The sequence below is a fragment of the Stenella coeruleoalba genome (assembly GCF_951394435.1).
Source record: "Stenella coeruleoalba genome assembly, chromosome: 3".
Classification (NCBI taxonomy): Eukaryota; Metazoa; Chordata; class Mammalia; order Artiodactyla; family Delphinidae; genus Stenella; species Stenella coeruleoalba.
The window spans coordinates 132,784,447-132,801,098 of NC_137148.1; the positions used below are offsets into that span (position 1 = coordinate 132,784,447).

At 43.4% G+C, this 16,652-nt stretch overlaps 2 protein-coding genes across 7 annotated transcripts in view; both read left to right on the top strand.

Moving 5' to 3' along the window:
- Positions 1-5,620: 5,620 nt before the first annotated feature.
- Positions 5,621-11,794, top strand: THG1L (tRNA-histidine guanylyltransferase 1 like; the record flags this gene model as incomplete). Of its 2 annotated transcripts, none has more annotated exons than XM_079916925.1 (6): positions 5,621-5,811; positions 6,633-6,809; positions 7,467-7,636; positions 8,435-8,523; positions 9,734-9,841; positions 10,913-11,794. In XM_079916925.1, 6 exons carry the CDS (start codon positions 5,621-5,623, stop codon positions 11,072-11,074), a joined length of 897 nt encoding a protein of 298 aa, XP_079773051.1. In that variant the 3' UTR covers positions 11,075-11,794. The 2 variants fall into 2 exon arrangements, with proteins under 2 accessions (XP_079773051.1, XP_079773052.1); XM_079916926.1 differs by having other exon boundaries at positions 5,679-5,811; positions 7,562-7,636.
- Positions 11,795-14,584: 2,790 nt separating this feature from the next.
- The window catches only part of LSM11 (LSM11, U7 small nuclear RNA associated), a 73,582-nt gene continuing 71,514 nt past the window's right edge, over positions 14,585-16,652 (top strand). For all 5 annotated transcript variants that reach the window (XR_013827526.1, XR_013827527.1, XR_013827528.1 and 2 more), the window contains exon 1: positions 14,585-15,326. Coding sequence is in view for 1 of the 5 variants with exons in the window: in XM_079916255.1 (XP_079772381.1) it covers positions 14,696-15,326 (631 nt within the window). In the remaining 4 variants the exon portion in view is untranslated. The remainder of the gene's footprint in view (positions 15,327-16,652) is intronic.

The window sequence follows — 16,652 nt, forward strand, 5'->3', positions numbered from 1 at the left end:
AACTTATTCTACAAGGCCAGCATCACCCTGATACCAAAACCAGATCTGCTATATCAACCACCTCCCCATCCTGACTTGATGGAGGAATAGGGCAGAGAGGGAGAGTTGCCTACCCTCCAGGGGAGCACTGTGCTCTTGACCAGTATTTGAACACCAAAACTAATACATTTTACTAACTGGGAAGGTATGGTTTTGGACAAGATTCTTTAAGGAAATTGCTAACCAACAACAAAGGAGAACAAGAGAGAGCAGTTATTAGGGGAAAAAATGAAGTTATTATTTATTTATATACCCCAATGAATTGAGACATCTAAAAACCCAATTTCATAAATAAAAAAGGAACTTATTGGCTTAATCTCTCAACAAATATTTATTGATTGCTTCCCTTGTGCCAGACACTGTTCTAGGTAAGGGCGATACAGCTTTGAAAAATATTAAACAAGGTCCCTGCTTTCCTGGAACTTATAAGAGTCTAGGAGTAGCACTGGCTCCAGGCATTGTGATCAGTGTCATCAGAAAATTTTTTCTCCATCTTTCAGACTTTTTCCTTTTGTGCAGGCTTAATTTGGAGCAGGGATGGGCTCTTCCTGCTTGAAGCTTTGTGGCTACCAGTGTAGCAACTGTAATAGGAAGAGAGTCTCATTTTCCCAGTCATTGTAGCACAACGCTAGACTGTCTCATTGACGTGGCTTGGGCTAGGTGCATATCTCTGAACCTGATTAGACAGATCTCAGTTATTAGTGAGGCCGCCACAAGTGTTTGTGCAGGTTATTCACTGCAAAGAGAACAAGCAGGAGCTGAGGTCCAGTGCAGGGCACACCATGTTTTTGCCTCGTGCAGAACTATATCTGCTGCAGAGGGTGCATTTTTCTAATTCACACTGTGACACTACAGTGGTTTCAGTCAAGTGCTCACCATGGAGCAAAGGTGGGATAGGGTTATCCCCACATAAACCAAATGGTCTGAGGGTGGGAAAAGGACAGTGGGGTGCCTTTGGCAAAAGACAGTAAAAGGGATGTTGAGTAGGCAAAAAAACAGCTATCCACTTCATTCCTTTAAAACATAGAAAGGCAAGGTCATAGAGTAGAGAAAACTTGGACTTGGCATCAGAAGGACTGGGTTCTAATTCTGGTTGTTGAAGCCGTGGGATATTGCGCATATCACTTAACCAACTCCCACAGAGTTTGTTTCCTTTCTTGAAAAATAGAATTATTTTTCTGCCTCCCCCACACACTCATTGAAAGGGAAAATGAGATAATAAATGAGAATATGGTTTGAAAATTGTAAGTTTCTTACATCTGGAAGGTATTATGATTATTTATTACATTTTTCCAGTCAGTATCTTGCCCAGTGCCCTTACACATTGAAGGTTCCCATTAGGTATTTATTAATTGCCTGATCCATGATATGGAAACTCATGTCACTCTGGGTCCTTTTCCAAAACTTTGTACAAGCAAAATGTTTTGGTGAAATATTCATTCAACATTAAAATTCAACGACACTAGGAACATGCAGAGCACGCTATCTTTTGACCTCATCATTCAGATCTCAATTTAAGTATTACTTCCTCAGGGGAAACTTCATGATTCATCCCCAGTCCCCCAATCAGGGCAGGGCCTCCAACCTGTTTCACAACACTTAACACAATTCTAGTTTAATGGTTACTTGTGAAATTCTTGTTTAATGCCTGTCTCCATCATTGGCCATGAACTCCATTGTGCAGGCACCATGGCTGTATTGTTTGATGTTGTATCCTGTTGTACATGGTACATAGTAGGAAATTAAGAAACATTTGTTCAATGAATGAGTAAATTCATGAGATTAAGTGGAACAAGGTCAAGTGGACTAGGAAACATACATCTAATTTCCCCTTTCTGTTCTCCTAATTTTTTAAAAAATATTTACTTATTTATTTATTTGGCTGCGTCGGATCTTAGTTGCACGCGGGCTCAGTAGTTGCAGTACATGGGCTTAGTTACCCCGCCCGTGGCATGTGGGATCTTAGTTCCCTGACCAGGGATCGAACCCACGTCCCCTGCATTGGAAGGCAGATTCTTAACCACTGGACCACCAGGGAAGTCCCTCTCCTAATATTTTTTTCCAAGCCCTCCAGGGACCACGTCCTCATGACTTACGGAACTGCTGCTAAGTAGAGAAAGAATGGGTAGTTGACTAAGCATGTCCCTTTAAGGACACACAATCAATGACTATTCAGAAATAAAATCCATTCACTCTGACCCATGCAAGCTACGTCTCAAAAATTCAGAATAAATGTATTATGGCAATTACAAGATGTGTAATCATTAATTTACTCTAGAATAATAGTTCTAAATTTTATACCTGTGTATGTCCTAGTATGTCCTAATGCTTCTCTCTGCCTCAAAACTGTGACAGAACTAGGCAGTTCATTCCTGGAAGCATATGACTTACTCCCAGCCACAAATTTGATTACAGTGGTTCAGAGCAGGGAAGGAGACTTCAGAGACAAATTATTCCTTCTTACCCGCCTCCACCCTAAATTTCATTTACATAATGCAGTTCTTAGTATAAATGAAATGAGTCAGCATTGGGGAAGACAAACTGAAACGTGACTTCCATACCAAAGGCAACTTTTCTTTCTGTCAGTCTTAGTGAGTAAATGATCTTCTAAGTAATAGAATTTTTGAAAAATAGAGGTCAGCATGCAGTTAGGTCATAAATATCTATGTGCAGAATTTTTTTTAACTTTTAATTTTGGTAAAATACACATAACAAAAAGTTTACCATTTTAACCATTTTTAAGTACGGTTCAGTGGCGTTAAGTATATTCACATTATTCTGCACCCATTCCCCAGGCCTCTTTTCATCTTACAAAATAGAAATTCTATACTCATCAACAACTCCCCTTCCCCCACTGCCCCCATCCCCTAGCAACCATCATTCTACTTTCTGTCTGTATGAATTTGACTTCTCTAAGCACCTCATCAAGTTTCCAGAATCATACAGTATTTGTCTTTTTGTGAAAAGTGTCCCCTCCCTCAAAGCCCCAGTGCAGGCCAGGCCTCTTACTTGAAAGGGCTTGGAGTGGGAGGTCCAGGGTCTGCTCTTTCACTCTGCTCCCACTCCAACAACCTGGAAGGAGGTGGGAGGCACATTCTGGTTCTGAGATTCTCTGCATCACTCCCCTCTTTTCAAGGCTTAATTCCAATTGAGGGCTGAACTAGGCTGTAGACAAGGCAGTGGACTTCTACGTAATTGGCTGGGTGGTGGGAAGTCCTCTCTTCCTGGGTTGGCATGGTGCCTGGGGCCATGTTTTTAGCACCAGCCTGATCCTCCAAGGATCGCTTGAAGAGAAGCAGCCATAGCTCCCTTTGGCCCTTCGAGCTCTGTCTGTCTCCATATCGTCTCCAGGAGGGGCGACTTTACTTGCCCAGTGGCCCCAGAGGCAATTCCCAGCTCCTGCCCCCCACCAACCTCTGAGATCCTTCTTATGGGACTGATAATGATAATGATCTTTTCTAGGCCCCAAAGGCTGAGGGGGACTGCAGTGAGGTATCCCCATCCTTTCCTCAGCTACTGCACATCACTGCTCCTTCTCATCTACTGGGCTAGGCTGTTCCAGAAACCTCCAAGTGGTTTGATATGATTTCAGATCCACTTGTTTATGACTAAAGTGAAGTTGTTTTAATCCACTTGTTTATGGCAAAAGCAAAAAAGAGCTGTTTTTAGAAATAAAGTTGTTTCAGGCTTCCCTGGGGGCGCAGTGGTTTAGAATCCACCTGCCAATGCAGGGGACACGGGTTTGAGCCCTGGTCCGGGAAGATCCCACACGCTGTGGAGCAGCTAAGCCTGTGGGCCACAACTACTGAGCCTACAGTCTAGAGACCACGAGCCACAACTACGGAGCCTGCGTGCCTAGAGCCTGTGCTCTGCAACAAGAGAAGCCACTGGAGTGGGAAGCCTGTGCACCGCAACAAAGAGTAGCCCTGGCTCGCCACAATTAAAGAAACCCCACACGCAGCAACAAAGACCCAACACAGCCATAAATAAATAAATAAATTTAAGAATCTTTCTTTAAAAAAAAAAGTAAAGAAATAAAGTTGTTTTGCTATAAGAATGAAGTAAGTTGTGTCAGGATGTCATTATCTCATCTGTTGTCATCGATAAGCACCCAGCAGCTCAACTGCTGAGGGGCCCCACTGGGGGCTTATCAATAAAAACAGACTAAGAAGCAACTGTGGTGAGGAGTTTGTGAGGACTATCCGAGAGTTTTGAAGTGGGCAAGGTGACTCTTTGCTGACCTAACAGCTCTCTGAAGACCCTTGGAGCATAAGCTTCTGCTGGTAAAAGTGACTCTTTTACCAGCACTGGCGAAAGCTGTGCAGGGACCCAGCAAAGATCATATTGCACCTCAACACCAGGCTTCATTCCCTAACAACATACTCTAGCAACAGGGGACTTTCCACTTTCGTTTAGCTGGCAGCTGGACATCAACTTGTGGTTGGCTAAGCCAAGTCTCCTGAGAACCAACCACATAGGAAAGATACACCTCAACTGAATTTGGACTTTCTCTTATCTCCCCTTGCCTGGAACAATAGTGTAAGCAATCTATCATCTGGAGTATGTTATTTCTTTATTGGCTTATTAAGAGACATATCCAGTATGCTATTGGCTTGTGAAATTATAATTCCCACAGTGAACCTATAGTAAATAAAATATTAGCAAAGACAGTCTCAGTCTCTGAGCATAATTTGGCCCAAAACAAAACACATCTCTATCTCTATGTTCATCCCTGTCTCTATTTCTATATCTCTCCCTGAATAGATATGCAAGAAACTGGTAACAGTGATTGCTTAAAGTAGGGAGTTAGGAGTCAGTGAGAGGTTTACTTTTCACCATATATACTTTTATACTGTTTGAATGATATTTTTTTAGGGATATATATATATGAAGGTAATGAATTCAAAAAAGCTTTATAAATCATACAGCATCGTACAAATATGAGGGTTTTACTGTTACTAGTATCTACCAGCAACAAGATCTCAAGCATGAGTCTTTGTGAAAAAGTTGAATGACTTAATTTAGTACTACGTATGTTAGAATGAGTCCTTTTAATTTATTTATTTAAGTCACTCTTTGAAATATTTAATGACGTTGGCAAATACTCGAGGTGAGTGGAAAAAATACAAAAATTGCACAGGTGTCTGATTCCAATTTTGTGTATTCCCTGTGTAAACATACATATATAAAAACAGACCGTAAGGAACCTTCCACAGTGCTTTGACGGGGAGAGGGGAGGCATGAAGTGTTAATTTTCTTAATTATATTTTTCGAAATATCCCACATTTTCTACAACAAATACTATTTGGAAAGAAAAAAATCACAAACCTTCAAACTTGGCCAGAGATGAATTTTTTAAAATTTCGTGAGAATGATTTGTTGCAGGACGGAAGGAGACAGGCGAGCAGCTATGAGTAGTACTAAGGAAAGCATGGAACCCTCCTTCCAGGCCCGGAAGTCCATTAAGAACTACAAGGAGAGGCGAGAGAGATGCTGGCCTCCACTACGGCTAGAGCAACCGTGAGAAGACACAGGAACTTCCGGGGCGGAGCTCTGTGGTGTTTTCATTTCCGTGGGGGAAATGTGGGCTGCTGGCGCCGTGAAAGTTAGCGGTTGCTTGGCTGCCTTTTCCGTTACTTTGAGACGGTGCTTGAAATTGGGAGCGGCAATGGCAAAGAGCAAGTTCGAGTACGTGCGGGACTTCGAGGCTGACGACACATGCCTTGCCCACTGCTGGGTGGTGGTGCGGCTGGACGGCAGGAATTTCCATCGGTGAGTGAGCTGGGCTCAGGGCTGCGTGGTTCGCCAGTGCTTCCAGAGAATGCGACGCATTTGTCGCAGCCCCGAGCTCATGGTTACCGGGGTAACTCGGCAGCCAGTGAGCGCGCGGCACTGAGCATCACTCTGCGTGCTGGCTACAACTGGCTTGAACGCGAGCTGGGTGGGGTAAATGAGACACGGTGCTCCCCTAGTGAGGAGCTGGCTTGGGGTGTCCGCTAGCAAGACTGTGGTGGAAAAAGTCACTCTCGGGCCCATTATTTCAGCTCTTCAACAAATTGACAAGCTATTTTGGTAGGTATCTTTGAGGGCTGAGTGTTTTGCGGCCCGTTCTGGCCTCGCTGTGGGCACCACTGTAGAGTATGTTGTTTCATTATAAGTAGCAGAACACATGGACTGGATTCAGGAGGGAAAAAGTCAGAAAAAAAGAAAAGTGTAGCAGGAAAATAGGAATTTAAGTCTTAAAAGTGTTACTTTAGTAATGCTTATTGTAGTTAACATTTATTGAGCGCTTCCAAGGAGCCAGGCATAGTTATATTTATCTCCCTCTCATCTTCAGGAGAATCCTATGAAGTAAATTTATCCCCATTTCACTGAAAAGGGAATGGAGGCTTAGTATTTATGTTACTTTTTCTCAGTTGGTTAGAGCAAGAAAAACTAGAGTTCTTAACGAAATGGATCAGGTTGTGGCTACTGGAATGTCTGGACTCACAGCACACTCACAGCGCTCTTTGAGTAGCCCCTTTGATCTGTGGTATTAATGACAAGCTCTCTTCCACCCATACCCTTTTCCCTCTTCTTTTTCCCTTATGAAGGTTTGCTGAGAAGCACAACTTTGCAAAACCTAATGACAGCCGTGCTCTCCATCTAATGACTAAATGTGCCCAAACCGTAATGGAAGAACTGGAGGATATTGTGATTGCATATGGGCAGAGTGATGAGTACAGCTTTGTGTTCAAGCGGAAAAGTAATTGGTTTAAAAGAAGAGCCAGGTAATTTTGTGGCCTAGCTCCTTCAGAATATTTCCTACCAGCATTTGGCTTCTGCTTATCTTAATCACAAACTTACAGACTGTAGTATTTGCAACTGCAGAATGTATGTATATAACAGGTTAGACTGTTGTACTGCCATCTGATACCTGAGCATTCTGTATACCTCTTTAAGTTTTCTCTGTACTCGCCATCACCTTAGCTTCTAGACTGATCTGGCATTGAACATTAAAACTAGAAAGAGAAACTAAAGTTTTAGTTAAGGAGGATCTCAGTACAAATTAGACAGATCTGATATTTGATTTGGCAGTATATTGAAACTCTCACAGGAAACAGATCACGTAATGAATTGGGATGTTTTTAAAACAATGGTTCCCCTCCTTCCAAGACTTGAAAAAAAACCTCTTGAACCATAAGTTCACGTCACACGCTATGGAAGAACATTTGACATTAGTAAATTACTTATAGGACTAGAAGGAGAGACAGGCTGCATTTTAAATATATAACTGAAATACTAAAATAGTTTTTCTTGACCCATCACTCTTGGCTTGCTAGACAGTTTGTGTTATCTCTCTGTTACACCCACAGACCCTGTCATGGTGTTGAATTAATATCATGTATTTTCTCTTTTCTTGCTCCACCCACTGTGCCTTTTGCAAGTAAGTTTATGACTCACGTGGTCTCCCAGTTCGCCTCCAGCTATGTGTTTTACTGGAGGGATTACTTTGAGGACCAGCCCCTTCTGTATCCCCCAGGCTTTGATGGAAGAGTCGTGGTGTATCCTAGCAACCAGACCTTAAAGGACTATCTCAGCTGGCGGCAAGCAGATTGTAAGTGAAACCAAATAAACAGATGTAGTTAAACTACTGATTCCTTATATTAGAGGTGATGATCTGATACATTTTTGGCCCATGTATTTTGTTTGGAATGCAGTATTTCAAGTTTTTTAAATTAGTTGAAAATACTTGAAAAATTGGAAGGTTTTATGTAAATACTACCTATTTCCAACTTTTTTTTTTTTTGGAAAAATCAGATCTGGCAATACTAGGTCTATATTCCCACTTAGTATTGGTCAGAACCTGCGTAGTGACTACTGCCTTTATACACACAGACACACACACACATACACACACACACGCAGGCACACATTCATGCACATAGGAGCCAGTGTGCCTCAGCCTCTACCATTCCCTGTTGTTCCCCTGGGAACTCTGCTTTACACGCCTATGTTTGTGCTGGCTTTAGTGGGTATTCAAGTTGTGACCCTTCCTTACATGACTATGGTGAAATGTTTGTTAGACTTTTATTCATTTGGTGTGTCTTGATTTTGCCAGGAGAACTGGAAGAGAGGTGGGAATAATATAAATCAAATAACTTGGAAAGTATTCCTTAGCTTAATGCACAAGTTAACAGATTTGTGTAAAGCACAACTGAAATGACAGGATAAAACTGTTAGGAAATAAGTTTTTTCTGCTTGACCACTTCCCCCTGTGTTCCCTGTGTATGGCTTTGCACAAGTAATTATATGTCTCTGTGGGAGAGAGGTGGGGTTCCAGTACTCTTTGAAGGGTGAATATTGAATAAAGATTCTATGTGCGTACACAGTGCCAACTATGTTTTCCTTACAGGTCACATCAATAATCTTTATAATACAGTTTTCTGGGCACTTGTACAGCAGTCTGGATTAACACCAATACAAGCCCAAGAGAGATTACAGGTATAAAGATCTTACTGCATTACTACTTAAGGGGGGACAGTTTACGCTCTCTCATGACATTTGGCCTTCTTTTTAAGCTCTTAAATTTTTATGGTTTTGTTTTGAAAAGATAGAAAGATCATACTAGTAGCAGGTCTGCTGCTTGCTTGCTTTGTGACTGTGGATCAGTTGTTACTACTCCCTGAGCCTCAGTGTCCTCAGCTGGAAAATGGAATTAATAATGGCTCTACACTCCCACATGGTAGTGCTTAGCTGGAGCTGTGTATAGGCTGCCCCCCTATAAAGGGCACATGCTCTTCTTTTTTTGTCAGCCCCACCTGGCTGCTTCATGATTGTCAATCCCTGCTGGGGACCTGGAGTTTCTTGGGGTTAGGACTCCTGTGTATCATTAAGAGTTTAGGCTCTGGGGGTCAAATAATTGTACTCAGAGGCTTTTGTTTAATTTTATCATCTCTGCCTTAGTTTTTAATAGGTAAAATGTAGAAGATAGTAGTTCCTACCTCATAGGTTTCTGGTGAGAGTTAAATGGCATGATGCATGTAAAACACGTAAAGGCTAGTACAGGGCACACTGTAAGTACTTAATAAATACTGGCTTGTATCATTAGATGACCATGCTACTTGTAGGAAAACTAACCGTGAAATGAGATGATGTGTTGTATTAGCTCCTAATACAATGCCTGGGACTTTAAAATGACGCAGTAAATGGTTGTCATTATTAACAATCATGATAAAGTTGCATATGTAGCAGTAATAGGAAGACTGGTAGATCTAGCCAGAGTTTGGAAGTGCTGAGATCAGATTTTGATTCTTATACGAATAAGAGCACTTTTGGCCTCGGAAAATTTATATAATCTTTCTAAGCTTCAGAGCTCTCATCTCTAAAATGGAGATGGTTATGAGGGTCAAATAATACAAAAACTATCCAGTACAGAATCGGTACTCTTACTATTAGTTCCTCTCACCCCATCACAGTAGTGACTTGTAAAGGCAGTTATTTGCTACAAAAGAGAATTTTATGAATTTTGATATTTAAATAAGATTTGAACTGCTTTTACGATGAAAATTCATTAACACCTATGTGACGTTTGATGAAATGCTTCCACTTCTTGATTTGTTGTGGAAGTCTAGGTAGAGAGTGGAATGGATAGGTGGGGTTAGGGGAGAGAAAAGACCTACAAAGCTTTTTATATGTGTTTTTATTTCTTCAGGGAACTCTTACAGCAGACAAGAATGAGATTTTATTTTCTGAATTCAACATCAACTACAATAATGAGCCACTGATGTATAGGAAGGGAACTGTGTTGATATGGCAGAAGGTAATGCTGTTACGTCTGAGGAAAAACGGAGGTCAGAAGGAAAGCCTGTGCCCATCCCAGGCTTTGTCTTGCCTGCTGCCTGTATGCTGATGTGACTCCAGTAACTAGCACAGATTAGACCCTTTCCAAAATGAGATGCTATCGATTATTATTATGGATGCTCGTTTTGTCAGTTTGTCAGTGAACATTGTGATCTGGACTCCCCCATTCTGTAAGTAGAATCACAGAATTTTAGAATTATTACACTTTTCCATGTCATAAGCTCTCCCCAAATCTCATCAAACCCCTTTAAACAGGTAAGTGCAGATATGAGAATTTTTGCATTCAGAGAACATTTAAAAAAATAATTTCTCCCACACTGGATAATTCCACTAAATGGTCCATCCATCCCATGAGAACTGTAATATAAGGAACTGATGTTGCATGTGAGGGTTCTGTCCCTTGCAGAATGTTTGAGGGCTTCCCTAGACATTCATACTTAACTTAATATTCTGTCTGTGCATTCACCTGTATCCTTAATTCTACCAATATTTTTGCTCTGTTCCAGCTCCTGGGCATAATGAAGTCTCTAAATTTATTTCCTTCTGTCTAAAGTATTTTTTTCTGAAATGAATGTTTTCAAGTATTAAGGGGTATTAGGTATCCCACTGGCAGCTTCAGCTCTTTTATTAGTATTTTTAAAACATTTGTTTGGCACAGACTCGGATCCTTCTTAATGCAGGTGGGAGAGCAGAAATGTCTTTAATTTTATGGTTATTGCTAACAAGGAACATAGAATCCCTTCTTTGTTCCTAAGGTCTCCTTTCAAAATATAGCAACATAACTTTTTTAAAAAGTATTTTAGTTGTAAAGAAATTCATGTATGGTGAGAGATATACATATATCTCTGATATATATATATATGTATATATATGTTCATATATATACATATATATATATATATATATATGCCTGAAAATATGTATTTGTCAGAAGTACATAAAGTAAAAAAGTAAACTTCCCCCACTTCTCCCTCTTCTCTCCCAAACTGACTCTCTAGTTAATGTGTCAATATTTTAACTTTACCTATAGGTGGATGAAGTCACGACAAAAGAAGTTAGGCTGCCAGCAGAAATGGAAGGAAGAAAGATGGTGGTGACCCGGACCAGGACTAAGGCGGTGCCCTTACACTGCGATGTCATTGGGGATGCTTTCTGGAAGGAACATCCAGAAATCCTACATGAAGACAGCTGACCCTTTGCTTTTCATTACTGTTGTGCTTGACCATGCAGGGTCCCCCAAGTCTCCTGGCCTTAGGTGGCCCTAGCATCTGTGCCATGCAGAACAGTGTCCTGGGAGTGACATGGCTCTGGTTGGGAGGGGAACAGAGAAAGAAGGGATGAATGTGGGTGGTGTATCTTGTTCTGCTTTAAGTGGAACACCTATTTTTCGGTGTTGAAACATGGTTCCTTTGGTAGAAGTACAGTTTTTTAAAAATCGTGGTACTATTTTTATAAAGCAAGAACTATTTTATGCCTTGCAAAATGAATCATTTTTAGATTGTGGCGTAAGCCTTATAAAAACTTGTCAAGCTCTTTTCACCTATGATAGAAGATGAGCCCAAACTTTACTCTCACCCACTTATTCTTTTTTTTTTTTTAACATCTTTATTGGGGTATAATTGCTTTACAATGGTGTGTTAGTTTCTGCTTCATAACAAAGTGAATCAGTCATACATAAACATATGTTCCCATATGTCTTCCCTCTTGCGTCTCCCTCCCTCCCACCCTCCCTATCCCACCCCTCCAGGCTGTCACAAAGCACCGAGCAGATCTCCCTGTGCCATGCGGCTGCTTCCCACTAGCTATCTACCTTACTATGTTTGTTAGTGTGTATATGTCCATGACTCTCTCTCGCCCTGTCACAGCTCACCCTTCCCCCTCCCCATAACCTCAAGTCCGTTCTCTAGTAGGTCTGCGTCTTTATTCCTGCCTTACCCCTAGGTTCTTCATGACATTTTTTTTTCTTAAATTCCATATATATGTGTTAGCATACGGTATTTGTCTTTTTCTTTCTGACTTACTTCACTCTGTATGACAGACTCTAGGTCTATCCACCTCATTACAAATAGCTCAATTTTGTTTCTTTTTATGGCTGAGTAATATTCCATTGTATATATGTGCCACATCTTCTTTATCCATTCATCCGATGATGGGCACTTAGGTTGTTTCCATCTCTGGGCTATTGTAAATAGAGCTGCAATGAACATTCTGGTACATGACTCTTTTTGAATTTTGGTTTTCTCAGGGTATATGCCCAGTCACCCACTTATTCTTAACCACAGAATCCAGTGACCTTGGTCACCTTGCCCACCTATCTACTTGCATTCCTCTTTGGCAGACCTGGAGTTAATATGGGTTGATGCCTGCCTGATGCCTCTGAATTCAGGAATTCCAGGGCAAACTCAGGGCTTTGTGCCAATCTCCAGATTGGCAACTTGAGCTGAACAAATGAGTTGTAGTTTGGATGTCCTTGTGTAAACATTCCCTAGATTGATTTTGTGGAGTTGGCAGCCTGATCATCACGATCATCTTGCCAGGGGCAATGATTACAAGGCCACTTAACCTCTTTCTAAGAAGAAAGAGAATTACCTGTTTATGTGGGAGAAAGAAAACAGCGAGAATGAATGAATGAGGAGGAAGAAACATTTACTCTCTGTCTTCTAGACACTTCAGTTTTGAAAGTCACCTTCCTGTGGACTTCCTGAAAAAGATTCTCAGGTAGCCTCTGGATAATCGGAACAGTGACATTTGAGTTGGAGAACAGAGGGACCAATCCTCATCTTGGGGTCACAGGTAGCAGGTGGCAGAGGAGTCCTAATAGTTCTGCCTGCCGACGGGCCAGTGGAGTTGGGCGAGGAGCAGCAGGAACTGCGTGTCGCCAAGCCGTTGGCCTCTGAAGGGGGGAGGCAGTGGGGGTAGGTGGTCGAGAACTCATGTCTCCTCTTATCCTCATTTCATGTTGTAGAGGAAGAAGATTAATTTAGCTCTATAAAGAATTAACTAAGAGACAGCCCACATCCCTGTGCCTGGTCTTGCACTGTAGAATTTACAGCCAAGAAGAAAATGTATTTTTGAAAGGGCAACGGCTGGTCTCATCCCTCACCAATTGACACCCCATCTGTCAATGCCTTTTTTTCCCTTCCTGTTCTCTTCGCTTCGTGGGAATAGGAGACATGGCTCATGTTTGGTAATTGATAAGATTTCTTTGAGAGAAAAAAATAAAGCTTTCAACTCGGCCTAATTTTTCATTTGTTTTTTTTCATACAAACGCAGTATGAGTCCAACTTTCATGTGTGTATGTCTTTACATAAGCCAGGCTCACATCCCTTCATCACAGTGGTGGTTCACAGACTTCTGAATGCAACAAATTTACTTGAAATACTCATTTAAAATGCCAGTTCTAAGCTTTCCGCATGAAGATTTTGGGGTTCAAAGGCTTTTGGTGGATAATGGTCAATGTACCACACTTTGTGTAACAAGACCCAAATATGATATACCTAGGCTAGTACACTGTGATAGGCCAAGTAAGGCAATAAGAATGTAGCTCTTGATTGGCAAATTTAACTTAATTGTAAGTAAATTATAGCATTTTATATCAAAACAAATATAAGGTATTAGTACAAATTTTTAAGACAACTACCCACGGAAGTTTTGTGTTTTCTGTGGGTGCTATGTGATACCACAAAGGCTATCACTTGATTTTGTTACAAGACGGGGATGTGCACTTGCTCGTTGAATTGCCAGCAGTTTGCAGGTTTGACGTTTGTGTTGGGACAGGGGTTTTGAGCAAAGGAATGACCCGGGTTTACCTATTGAGTTATGTAGTGCTATCAGAAGCATTGTTGGTAGTTTTTATGTTATCTTTTTTATTTTGCATCATGTATTCTAAAGTATACTTCACAGCTGTATATTTTCATCCTGCTAAGAGAATAGTATTCTCTGGGGCTTCCTTTCCAGGTCTTAAGGAAACTTTAAAATATGCACAAAAGCAACTAGTATAGAATTAATACCAGTTGATAGCAGTTTGGGAGAGTGGTGGCAGTTAGGAAAGTGATTTGTGTGGCCTGTAGGTGACTGGAAACACCTTGGCTCTGCTGGATGAGGGGGTAATATCTGGGCCTTTGGTGTAGAGTAGACTATTATTTTAATATCAAAAAACAAAAATATTCCGCTGAACAGAGGCTCCAAAGTACAACCAGGTTTTGAAAATCTTGTTATCTTGTCCTCCGATCGCGGCATCCTCATTTCCTCCAGGTGCTAAGCAATGCTTACAAGATCAGTGATAGTGAATTTGCCTTAATACTAGCGTCTTTCTGGTGTATGCGTAAATTTCTTTTTGCAGAGGGTGTAGGAAATGCAGTACCAGAGTCCACCCATCATCCTTCAGTTTCATTGTACACTTAACCAATATTAGTTAACATTCACAGAGCATTTATTATGCGCTCTATATGCAGTATCTCTTCATTCTTTGGACAATTCTGTGAGGTAGGCGACCATTTCTACATCTCAGATGAGAATGTAAAGAGCCAGAGAAGCTAAATAGTTGGAGCCCACCTAGGCTAAACCCCAGTGGTACTCGGCATGAGAGCAAACTAGGGCATTCCTTGCCCTCTTTCCCACTGCTTCCCGCCAGCGCAAGCTAGGAGTAGAGCGCAGTTCCAGAGAGCAGAGAAACACCTGGGGAGCTTGTTAAGCTGCCGGGCCCGGGCTCCACCCCCAGGGAATCCGCACCACTAGGAAACACCCAAAGTGATAATCATATAGATGGGGGAAACACTGCGTTAGAGCAAATTAACCTCTTCCCCGAACGCTGATGCGCTGCGAGGACCGGGCGGGTCGCAGCCGCTCGCCACACCCCCGGAGACGCAGAGCGCGGGCAGATGCTGCCCCCTGGCAGCCAGGCAGGCGCAGCGAGACCCGCGTCGCGGCTGCGCAGTGCCGCCCTCTGGCGGCCCCCTCTCCTTCCCATCGGCCTCAGCTTGCGGGCCTTTCAAACATGGAGGAGCGGGAGAGGGGGGCGAGGTCGGCTCGCGCCGGCAGCCCTGCGCGCCCGCCCAGCCCGAGGCTGGATGTCAGCTCTGACAGCTTCGACCCACTGCTGGCCCTGTACGCGCCTCGCCTGCCTCCCATCCCCTACCCCAACGCGCCCTGCTTCAACAACCTGGCCGAGTACGAGAGCTTCCTCAGGACCGGGTGCCGGGGCGGCGGGCGCGGACGGGCGCGGGGCGCGGCCGCGGGCTCTGGGGACCCCGCCACCGCCGCCGCCGGGCCCTTGGGCAGGACCCGCCGCCGCCTGGACGTCCCCGCCCCGGACCCCGAGCGCATCCAGCGCCTCCGCCGCCTCATGGTGGCCAAGGAGGAAGGGGACGGGGCCGCCGGGGCGCGGCGGCGGGGTCCGGGTCGGAGCAGGAAGGCGCCGCGCAACGTGCTCACGAGAATGCCCTGTGAGTCCGGCGGGCGGGGCTGGGGCCGGGCCAGCTGTCGAGAAGGCGGCGGCCCTGGAGGCGTTTGCGGGGTGATAGCGGCTTGGTGCGGGTCTATGTGTATCGGGGGAGGGTCTTGGTAAAGGTTGAAGAGATAATCAGCGACTGTGGGGAGGGTCAGCTTGAGGAGTGAAGAAGGGTCTGTCTGAGCTGCGGGGGAAGAGTGGTAAGGCTGTGGAGGTAATAAATAGCCGTGGGGAGTGTCTGCTTGGATAACGTGAGTAAAGGTGATGGGGTCCACGGAACTGCCTACAGAGGTGATGAGGAGCCTGCAGAAAGGATCTGCAGGAGTGATGGGGGGTCCGGAGAGGTGGTGGGCCTGGAAACGGGACCTCACAGGTAGGGTTTGCAGAGGTGTTGAGGTCTTGGGACCACGCACGGTGCGGGGAGGGAGGGCATAGCCAATATTAGGGGTGGGAGAGTGCTTGGTCATTGAGATTTGGGGATGTTGGGATGCAGTGTGAGGAAATCTGTTCAGGTAGCACAGGAGACATGATCCCACAACCCCTGCACGTTAAGTGACAGCTCGTTCTCAGTGCTGTAAGCAGGAGGAGGGCTGCAGGGTGTTGATATACCTATGTTCACATTAGCAAGTCACAAGTCCTGGAATGCAGCAGGCACAAAATGCCAGTGAAGCACAGACGCTATTTTACGGCCACTCTGCCAGGCTGAGTGCAGGACTGTGTCTTTCAGGCTCATACTACCATATGCACAGGTTATTTCATGTTCTGAAGGTGTAAATGGCACAAGGGAATTTCTTGCAGCCTCCTAACAGATCCTTAGAGTAAAGCTGTAAACAGCAGAAGTTGCTAATGTGTGTTAGGTCTTGTATAAATGGAATAAAAACAGCCCAGGGTTATATCTTTGTCATCTGGCAAGCAGTTCTGACATCTGCCCCATGGACACAATGACCTACTTAGCCATTCAGAGCATCTGTATCCTGATAGCTAAATCTTGGCATTATTAAATCACTGCCTTTGGAATGGAGGGTTGTGCTAAGCAAAGGAATATTTTGTTTCATTTCTAGAAATGTGTTTGTTAAGAGAGAAACATCCTGAAAGGCTGAGTGCTGTTAGGGGTGGCTTTGTCGGATGATTTACTATGCTGGAGAATCCCTGCCTGAGCTAGGGTTTATTCCAGTTTGCTTGCCCAGCAGTGGCACAAAGATAGATTATGCATGTTCCTAAATTAAGAGCAGTTTGGGGGACCTTATTTTGCCCATACTTTTTGCCACTATCAGATCTTTGAAATGCACTCCAAGTCTCAGATTGTAACATTTATTTCCAT